This window comes from Rhinopithecus bieti, unplaced genomic scaffold (genome assembly GCF_001698545.2).
Source record: "Rhinopithecus bieti isolate Rb0 unplaced genomic scaffold, ASM169854v2 scaffold_24306, whole genome shotgun sequence".
Lineage (NCBI taxonomy): Eukaryota > Metazoa > Chordata > Mammalia > Primates > Cercopithecidae > Rhinopithecus > Rhinopithecus bieti.
In genome coordinates this window covers 901772-912948 of record NW_016811898.1, presented here as the reverse complement: position 1 = coordinate 912948, position 11177 = coordinate 901772, and the positions used below count along the sequence as shown (strand labels likewise).

General features: G+C 39.2%; 1 protein-coding gene across 1 annotated transcript in view; it reads left to right on the top strand.

Moving 5' to 3' along the window:
- The window catches only part of LOC108544245 (putative tetratricopeptide repeat protein 41), a 90154-nt gene that overhangs the window by 56622 nt on the left and 22355 nt on the right, over nucleotides 1-11177 (top strand). Inside the window, 2 exon segments of the mRNA XM_017895296.1 lie at nucleotides 6155-6294; nucleotides 9955-10126. Coding sequence (XP_017750785.1) covers nucleotides 6155-6294; nucleotides 9955-10126 — 312 coding nt within the window.

The following is an 11177-nucleotide window of genomic DNA, read 5'->3' as shown; positions in this document are numbered from 1 at the left end:
GGGATGGCATTGAATCTATAAATTACCTTGGGCAGCATGGCCATTTTCACGATATTGATTCTTCCTATCCATGAGCATGGAATGTTCTTCCATTTGTTTGTGTCCTCTTTTATTTCATTGAGTAGTGATTTGTAGTTCTCCTTGAAGAGGTCTTTCACATCCCTTGAAAGTTGGATTCCTAGGTATTTCTTTGAAGCAATTGTGAATGGGAGTTCATTCATGATTTGGCTCTCTGTTTGTCTGTTATTGGTATATAAGAATGCTTGTGATTTTTGCACATTGATTTTGTATCCTGAGACTTTGCTGAGGTTGCTTATCAGCTTAAGGAGATTTTGGGCTGAGATGATGGGGTTTTCTAAATATACAATCATGTCATCTGCAAACAGGGACAATTTGACTTCTTCTTTTCCTAATTGAATACCCTTTATTTCTTTCTCTTGCCTGATTGTGCTGGCCAGAACTTCCAACACTATGTTGAATAGGAGTGGTGAGAGAGGGCATCCCTGTCTTGTGCCAGTTTTTAAGGGGAATGCTTCCAGTTTTTCCCATTCCATATGATATTGCTTTCCCCACTGTTTAATGGGGTTGTTTGTTTTTTGCTTGTTAATTTGTTTAAGTGCCATATAGATTCTGGATATTGGACCTTTGTCAGATGCACAGTTTGCAAATATTTTCTCTTATTCTGTGTGTTGTCTCTTTATTCTGTTGATAGTTTCTTTTGTTGTGTAAGAGATCTTTAGTTTAATTAGTTCCCACTGTCAATTTTTGTTTTTGTTACAATCGCTTTTGGGGTCTTCACCGTGAAATCTTTGGCAGAGCCTATGTCCAGAATGGTATTTCCTAGGTTATCTTCTAGGGCTTTTATAGTTTTAGGTTTTACTTTTAAGTCTTTAATCTATCTTGAGTTGATTTTTGTGTATGGCATAAGGAAGGGGTCCAGTTTCAGTCTTTCGCATATGGCTAGCCAGTTATCCCAACGCCATTTATTGAATAGGGAATCCTTTTCCCACTGCATGTTTTTGTCAACTTTGTCGAAGATCAGATGGTGGTAGGTGTGTGGCTTTATTTCTGGGCTCTCTCTTCTGTTCCGTTGGTTGATGTATCTATTTTTTACACAAATACCATGCTATCTTTATTAGTGTCGCTATGTAGTAAGTTTTGAAGTAGGATAGTAGTCACATTTTAATTTTGTTCTTTTTCAGTACCATGCTAGCTATTGTAGTGGATAGAATTGTGTCTTCCAAAAAAGATATTTTCAATTCCTAACCTCCTTATTTAACCTTATTTGGACTCTAACCTTATTTGAAAATAGGGTATTTTCATATCTAATCAAGTTAAGATTAAATCATACTGGGTCATGATGGTCCCTAATCCAATGACTAGAGTCCTTATAAGAGAGGGAATTTTGGACATAGGCACACAGAGGAGAGAACACCACATTAAGACAAGGGTGGAGATTGGAGTAATGCGTCTACAAGCCAAGGAACACCAAGGATTTCACAGAGTCACCAGAAGCTGGAGAAAGGCAAGGAAGGATTCTTCCCTGAAGCCTTCAGAGAGAGCATGGCCTTGCTAATACCTTGGTTTTGGACTTCTAGCCTTCAGGACTGTAAGAGAATAATCTGTTTTTTTAAGCCACCCTGTTTGTGGTAATTTCTTGTAGCAGTCCTAGGGAGCTAACATAGCTATTAGGGGTCTTTTGCCTTTTCATATAGACATTAGAATTAATTTGTCATATTTACATAATAGCTTGCTGCGATTTTGATTGGAAGTGCATTGAATCTACAGGTCAAGTGCAGAATTGTCATCTTAACAATATTGAGTGTTCCAGTCCATTACCACGGAATTCTTATTCATTTATTTAGATCTTCTTTTGCTTCTTTCATTAGCGTTTTGTGGTTTTCTGCATATAGATTCTAAATTTGTTAGATTTATACCCATTTTATTTTCTTTTGGTGCTATTACAAATTGCATTATATTTTTAATTTCTAATTCCAATGTTTATTGCTGGTGTATTGGAAGGCAATTGACTTGTGTGTTAACCTTGAATCTTGCAACCCTACTGTAAATTACTTGTTATTTCCAGAAGTTGTTGATTCTTTGGGATTTTCTGCATAAACAATTACAGCATTTGTGAACAAAGACAGTTTTATTTCTTCCTTCTCACTATGTATACCTTTTATTTCATTTTCTTGTCTTATTGCACTAGGTAGGACTCCTAGTATGATCTTAAATAGGAGTGGTGAGAACGGATATCCCTTTCACTGGCATCTCTCTAGTGAGCCCATGCCACCATTGTTATCTCTTACCTGGCCTATTGTAATAGCCTACTTACTGGTCTTCCCACTTTAGTTTTTGTTCCTGTAAAGTGTATTGTCTGTACAATAGCCAGAATTTGGTCTTAAGAATATAGACCAAATCATGTCACTTCCCAGATTAAAGCCACTCCAATGGACTGCTGTTGTACTTATGATACAATTTAACTTCTCAGCCTTAACTACAATACCTTATGTGATCTGGCCCCTGCATGCCTGGGTAATATCATCTTTTAAGATTCTTCGTCTTGACCTGTAGATGCCAGCCACCTGGGCCTTCTTTTTGTCCTTCAAGTACATTTCCCTTTGGGCCTTGGCACCCACTGTTCCTTCTGCCAAAAATGCTCTTTTTATTGTTGATATTTGTAGCACCATTTTTTTCTGGTTATTCAGATCTGAGCTGAAGCATGACTTTCTCACAGTGGCTTCCTCAATATAATGTTACATTTAGCCATTCCTGATCATGCTAATGTATCTTAACTTTTTTGTGTAACTTTTACTGCTACCTGACATTGTCTTCTTTACTTAAAAAAAAAAAAAAAAAAAAAAAAAAATCTCTGCTCCTCCTTCCCTGCCTGTAGGCCTTCCAGCCACTGGCAAGCAGGTCCTTGAGAGTAGGACCCTTCCTCTTGGGTTTATTGCAGTGTCTCCTGTGTCTGGAGCAGCACTGGGCATGGGGTGGGTGCTGACTGGCATCTTTCTATATCTCTATCCTTCTCTTGAATCAAATGTCCTTATTGTCTTTACTCTTCAGTCTCTTCCTCTCAATTTTCTAGACTCCACACTTTTTCCTGCCCTAGAGCCTTTGGACATGCTGTTCTCTCTGCCCAGAATTTCCCACATTCTCCCTCACCATTTTGCTTCAGAACCTTCTGTTCTTTCTTTAATGCGCAGTTGAATTGTCACTTTTCTGGAGAAACCTTCCCCAGTTTATTTTACCATCTCATTCATGATTATTTTCATAGTTTTAATTTTGTATCTACTTGTATGATTATGAGATGGTCTGTCTTCCTTACTATTTTGACAACCCAAAAGGCAGGGCCTGGGTCTGCCTGGACTCCTCCTTTATCTACTCCCCCCAGGACTCTGCCTGGTCCATGGCAGGTGCCCATGGTGCTCAGGAAATGATTGCTGGAGAAACGAATTCATTAAAGAAGAAATACCAGATTCTGTTGGTTCTAAGATGCATACTTTCTCAAACTAAATATTTCTGAAGTAAGGATGCATCTTGCAATTGAGGCATGTTAGAGTCGATGAAAAACAGTATAAATTGTTAATAAATATGTTAAAATATTCTGTTTCCCTAGTAATCAAATAAATGCAAATTAAAACAATAGTAGGGGCTGAGCACAGTGGCTCACATCTGTAATCCTAGCACTTTGAGAGGCCCAGGCAGGTGGATTCCCTGAGCTCAGGAGTTCGAGACTGGTCCAGGCAACATGGTAAAACCTTGTCTGTACTAAAATACAAGCAATTAGCTGGGCATGGTGGTATGCACCTATAGTCCCAGCTACTCAGAAGTCTGAGGCAGGAGAATTGCTTGAACCTGGGAGGCAGAGGTTGCAGTGAGCTGAGATGGTGCCACTGCACTCCAGCCTGGGCAACAGAGCAAGACTCCATCTCCAAAAAAAAAAAAAAAAAAAGCCAACAACAAAAAACCAACAACAGTAGGATGCTATTTTTTCAGATACAAAATTGGCAATGTTTTTTTGCAAGGATTTTTATAAACAATAATAATATTGGCAAAGATGTGAGAAAATAGGTACTTTTACATGATACAGGTAAGAATGTATATTGGGGCAATCTTTCTGGGGAGTAATTTGGCAATATATATCAAAGCCTTAAAAATATGAATCTACTGTGATTTTCAATTTCTAAAAATTGTTCTAAGGAAATAACCAAGGGTGTTGACAAGGATTTCTGTGAATAATTCTCAATTAGGTAGCATCTTATAATAGTGAAAAATTGGCCGGGCGCGGTGGCTCATGCCTGTAATCCCAGCACTTTGGGAGGCCAAGGCGGGCGGATCACTAGGTCAGGAGATCGAGACCATCCTGGCTAACATGGTGAAACCCTGTCTCTACTAAAAATATAAAAATAATTAGCCAGGTGTGGTGGCGGGCGCCAGCTACTAGGGAGGCTGAGGCAGGAGAATGGCATGAACCTGGGAGGCGGAGCTTGCAGTGAACCAGGATCGTGCCACTGCACTCCAGCCTGGGTGACAGAGTGAGACTCCATCTTAAAAAAAAAAAAAAGTGAAAAATTGACTAATGATAATCAGTAAATGAAATAAAATCTGGTCTTAAATATGTATGCTCTCAAAGAATATTTAAGGATATGGAAAATTGTTCACATTATATTTTTGATAGATTTTAAGTTCCATGAGAGCAGAAATGATTGATTGTATTATATTTGATATATATATATACCCAATATCTAGCACATCCACATTAGGTGTAGGATGATCCCAATTTTAATTTTAAAAAGGTGTATATGTGTGTGTTTGTGTTATATGGTACACCCAAAAGATTAGAAGTCATACAGCAGCAATATCTTAACAGAGATTATCTTTGATGCAATTATGGGTTTTTTAATTTCTTGGTTGTAGTTTTCTATATTTTCTAAGTTTTCTATAATACACATATATTAGTTTTATAATGAGAAAAATTATGTTTGTCTTCTCAGACTCTACATTGGTGCTAAGTTAGTGAATGTGAGCATGTGGTAGGGTAGGAGGAAGGGCTTATGAATAAGGGGTTCTTAAAGCACAGGAGATTGTTGAATGGAATATTAAATGCAGTGATGGACATCATCCATTTCAACCTGAGCCCTTGTCAGGAATCTGGAAGCAAAGTCCTCTTGGATGTGCAGAAGCCTCACCCTGGGCAGGAGCCCATCCCTGCACTGTTTGTCCAGACATCCTTGTTTGCCTGCTCCAAGCAGCTCCTCCTGACTCTGAGGCTCCCTGTCTCTTGCTTCTTCCTCTGAGTTCTCATTCCCACCCCAGGCCCCATTGCTTGAACTGCCACTTTACACAAACATCTTGGACTCTGGCCCTCAGCATTCTCTCTCCCTTGTCTGTGTTTTAGTTTGCTTTTTGACTTGAAGCACCAGCTTCCCTACAAAGCTGAGGGTTGTGGAATGTGATCCATGGAAAAACAGGCAGAAAGAAAGCAGGAGAATATTCAAGGCTGAGGTGACTTCAATGTGAGCAAAGCAATGGATGAAGAGCAAAGAATATATGTCAAACATATTAAATTCCATAATTTTAACAAATGAACAAATGTAGACATTTAGATACTGGAACATATGGAAAAGGAAATTCTAAAAATGAAGATTTGCAGCACCATGTATTTAATTGGGTCTTTAAGTTAAAAACTTCTGTTTTCACTTGTGTATAAGGTATAATCACACACACACACACACGGTATGGCTCCTTATTTTGTTCTTTTAGGATTTTCTTTCTGTTTAAAGCCAGCATTTCAAGATAGTTGCAACAGAGGGCAGAATGGTGTAAGAAATTTAAATACCTTTTCTTCTTATCTGCAAATCACCCAAAATACAAATTAGAGCAATGTATGGATTGAGCTATAAATACTCTTTTTTGACTAGTTTTCAGCATTTACATGCAAAAATTATTAGTTATTTTTCATGTCATAGTATAAACTGTTTGGTATTGTATGTAATCTTAATAGAAGCAAAGTACTGAACCCTTGAGAGAGAACCTGAACTATGGCTAATGCATTTAACTTCTATATCAAGATTAAGATTAAGCAATGGGTACCCTTTGTTCTTTCCGAAATATGCTGTGGGATTATTTACTTTTCTTTCCATTCTAGTGCTGCAATGCAGGCTTATCAAACTTACTGTCCCTGACAAATGTCGATTAATGTTCTTTATTGGGAATTTTTTGAAGTTTATGGGCAAGACCAATGAAGCAGAAGAGTTGTTGTTGAGTGTTGAGAACATGTTAGTACAGGTAAGCTGAAAGTAAATTTTAAATCCTTCAAACTTTATTCCTTTTGTGTTAGATGTTTTCAGATATTATTTACCTTTGTTTATGTAAAGGTAATTTAATGCACTAGAGGAATCCATTTTGTTCACCAATAAGGAAGCTATGATTTTAACCCATGCCCCAACTATACATTAATGACAACAGACAATAAGTAGATAGGAATCATTGTAGAATTAATGAGTACTGATAGGTGACACTTTGGGAAAAAAAAGAAATGTTCATAAAGCAAAAATGGAAATACAGTGGTAGATTTAAATAAATTAATAAAAGACTAGCCAAAGACTTGGTAATAAATTTCATGAAGATGTTGGGAGACCAGGCACGTTGGCTTACGCCTGTAATCCCAACATTTTTGGGGGCCAAGGCAGGTGGATCATGAGGTCAACAGATCGAGACCATCCTGGCCAACATGGTAAAACCCTATCTCTACTAAAAATACAAAAATTAGCTGGTCATAGTGGCACGCACCTGTAGTCCCAGTTACTTGGGAGGCTGAAGCAAGGAGAATCCCTTGAACCTCGGAGGTGGAGGTTACACTGAGCCGAGATCGCTCCACTGCACTCCAGCCTGGCAACAGAGCAAGACTCCATCAAAAAAAGGATGTTGGGTAAGGTTGATTGATGTCTCTATATTGATTTGCTTTTTCTGAAATATGAACTTTTGGCTTTGTTGACTACAATGAAAGCATCACTCATAACATAACATAACTCATAACAACTATATGCTTATGATAACATTTAACTACTATTTTATTTAATGTAAATTTATTTTTTGGGAGGACAGGGTCTTGCTCTGTCGTCCAGGCTGGAGTGCAGTGGTGTGATCATGACTCACTGCAGCCTTAACCTTTCCGGCTTAAACAATCATCCCACCTCAGTCTCCCAAGTAGCTGGAACCACAAGGATGCCCTACCACTCCTGGCTAATTTTTCCATTTTTTTGTAGAGACGGGATTTTGCTATGTTGCTTAGGCTGGGCTCAAACTCCTGAACTCAACTGATCCTCCCATCTTGGCCTTCCAAAGTGCTAGGATTACAGGTGTGAGTCACCACGCCTGACCTAACTGCTATTTTTTTTTTTTTTAAAGTATTAACTTTCACTGATTTCAGTAGAATTTGTGGGTTTAGGGTAGTCTAACTCAAGACAAAGCTGTTTTTATTTTAAAACAAATACCTTTAAACTTTCATAAAACACTGCCCTCGTCGCCATCAACGTACGTCTTTCTAGAAGGAGTTCTAGCAAAGAGACTTAAAAGACTCAGCAGTGAAAGTCCTTTTATGGCAGAGACTATGTTTGTTTACCAATTTTTGTTCCTCCATGGTATATTATAGCCTGTGGGTGCTTAATAACTGTGAGAGGTGAATCCACAAATCAGTTTGAACTGGCAGGTTCCTCCATGCCCTTAGAAGGTGGCATGCAATTGTGAATAGAGCGTGGGCTGTTTTCAGACTGACCCAGATTTAAATCCCGGTTTTGCCACTTTTCTGCTTGTGTGATCTTGGTAGGAATTTTAACCTGCGCTCTGGTGGGTTCTCATTTTTGAGGATTCTAATATCTATCTCATGGGGCTGTTAACACGTTCAAGTAAGAAGGTGCATAAAGCACTTCACGTAACGTCTGGCACACAGTAAGATCTTAAGTATGGTAGCTATTTTGTTATTATTGTCTTTGTGTAATGAAGCAAGTGAGGCCTAGATGAGAAATATAAGGGAGTTTGATTTAAGCTTTTAAGAGAACTTCCCACTTCAGAGTGCTCCTTCTGGAGGCATCAATCTTATGATTCTATCTTCAAAATATTTTTGCAACAGTTCTTTGGGACTAGCCACCATGAAGACTATGAAAAGAATGTTTTTAGGCTCTGAAGGCACTTCCAAAAGAGGTTTTCTGACTATTTTGGGCAATAACAACTTCTTTGAAATATGTGCCTGACATTCTTTTTTTTTTGGTTTCTAACATGTTATTTTTAATACAAATCAAGTTTGGTATATTTCATTTTTATCATCACTTTGCTTTTGAAGTGGTAACTGACCCACCCTAATGCTGTGTAAATGGAGATCGAAATATTTATAGAGGCTTCATCATACCCAGCTCCAGGGATACAACAGCAAGAATCAAACATGATTTCTACCCTCAGGCAGCTTACAGTCAATTGGGAGAAATAACTATTAATAAGACATTAGTCCAATGATTATTCAAATCAATATATAATTACAAACTGTCTTAAGAGCTAGTAAAGAATATTAATGCTATGTAAATACAGTCATATATCACTTAACAACAGAAATCTGTTCTGAGAAATGCATTGTTATGTACCTGACATTCTTTTTGGGTGGTCATCTCTTGTTATAGCAAACTAACATTCTTGAGGGGAAAGATCTTGTTATTTGTGACATATGCATTCTGTACTTTACTGCTTTTAAAATTTCTTCAGATAAGGTCATTTTAAAATTTAATCCAGCAGTTTTCAACTAGGGGACAATTTTGGTCCCCAGGGAACATTTGGCAAGGCTGGAGACACTTTTGGTTGTCATAGCTTGGGGGACAGTTGCTACTGGCATCCAGTGGGTAGGCCAGAGGTGCTGCTGAACATCCCATAGAGCATAGTTCCTCACAGCACAGGGTCATCCTGCCCAAAATGCCAGTGGTGCCGGGTTGAGAAACCCTGATTTAGGTGATATGCTTATTAAAAAGTGATCTGTGGGACTAGGTGTGGTGGCTCATGCCTGTAATCCCAGCACTTTGGGAGGCTGGGGTGGATGGATCGCTTGAGGTCAGGAGTTCAAGACCAGCCTGGCCAGCACGGTGAAACCGCATCTCTACAAAAGTACAAAATTAGCTGAGCATGGTGGTGCTTTGGGTCATTGAATTCCCCTAAAAATAATTTACTACCCCCCTAAAATTATCTTTACTTCCCCATCTCCCTTCTCCTAAGAGGTAGGGTATATACATGTCTATATTCCGTAATTCTCCCCGTGCGTGCTAACAAATGTGTATGCATTTCTCCTGTTAATCTGCCTTTTGTCAGTTGATTTTTTCAGTGAAACTTCAGAGGGCAAAGGGGAAGTTTTTCCTTATATCCTGAAGTAAATATACTAGACCAGTAAGGGGAATTTAAATTCAAGTCTCTGTGCACAAATGTGTCAAACATAAACTTAGCTGCTCTCTGGTCACATTTGAATTCAAGCAGTGTCCACAGCTGTTCATTTGAATTCTGGATACCACCTCCTCTGAAATCTTTAACACATGCAAGACATTGTCACGTTGTTCTTTAAAATTTTTATTTCCATTGGGTGCAGTGGCTCGCGCCTGCAATCCCAGCACTTTGGGAGGCCAAGGCGGGCGGTTCACTTGAGGTCAGGAGTTCAATACCAGCCTGGCCAACCACAGTGAAACCCTGTCTCTACTAAAAATACAAAAATTAACTGGGTTTGCAATACCTCCCTATAAACTTTTCACCATAACCATTATCTTATATATATATTTAGAATTTCCTAAGAAATGATGTAAAGCATACAGTCTTTTTCAATGTCATTATGAATAAGGCTTTGTTGGGTAGGTATGTGGTATCTGTATTTATCCTAATGCTGTGTTTTCTCAGGGGTGGTTGCCTTTTCATTTTGTACAGAGCCAGTCCATGACAGACATGCTTCTCAAAGTACAGAATGCTATTGGAGAACTGTATCTTGAAACTGGAATGACTCAGGAAGGGTTCCAGTATTTCCAGAAAGCATGGTCAAGCATGCTGCGTCTTTCACTCAGTGACTTAGAAGACAGCCGGGACTTGGTGAAGCAGAAAGGTATGGTGGACACATCCTGAAGGAACAGCCTCTCATGTGTCACAGAGTTAATCTCCTCCCGGGCTATTCCTGTCTGTGGGAAAAAGGAAATGGATGTGTATGTTTTGTTTACTTGGTGTTTTGTATTGTTTTGTTTTGTTTTTGAGACAGTTTCGCTCTGTCACCCAGGCTGGAGTGCCGTGGTGCGATCTTGGCTCACTGCAACCTCTGCCTTCTGGGTTCAAGAGATTCTCCTGCCTCAGCCTCCCAAGTAGCTGGGATTACTAGCACCCACCACTATGCCTGGCTAATTTTTGTACTTTTAGTACAGATATGGCTGGGCTGGTTTCGAACTCCTGTCTTCAGGTGATCTGCCCGCCTTGGCCTCCCAAAGTGCTTTGATTACAGGCGTGAGCCACGGTGCCCAGCCTACTTGGTGTTTTTGGAGGGCTGGTGGGTATGTGAGGATTGAACATAAAGTGTTCCTGATTCTGAGGGACCACCCTATTAGAATGTCATTGTTAAGGTGAGCTTCAGAGAAGGAAGCTTCAAGCAGTAAGGTGAGGTCATCATGGTTCAACTCTGAAACCAGCTTTTCTGGGTTTGAACCCCATTTCTTCACTTATTAGCTCTCTGTGCCTTTAGAGACATTACTTAAACTTTCTGGGTCACAGTTTTTGTATTTATAAGGAAGGGATGAAAATAGCATCCACATTGCATATTGTTGTGACTAAAAGCGTTAGGAGGCTGGAAAGCACACAGAATGGTGCCCGGCACATAAGTAGGTACTAATTGATGAGTGGCAGCCAATGTTTTATTCTCCAGTATTTGATGCCTGAGGCCACTGTGTTACCACTGACATAGCAGAGACTAAGAATGTTTAGTGGATTAAGCTATTAAGCTATTTTGACTTACCCATTTACAGTCAGACTAGAGGTCTCTAGACGTGTGTCACACTTACATGGCTGTATCAATTAGCTTTTGTTGCATAACAAACCATCCCAAAACTCTGTGGCTTAAAACAATGTTTATATCTGCCATGAGCCTGTAGGTCAGCTGGGGGATTCCACTA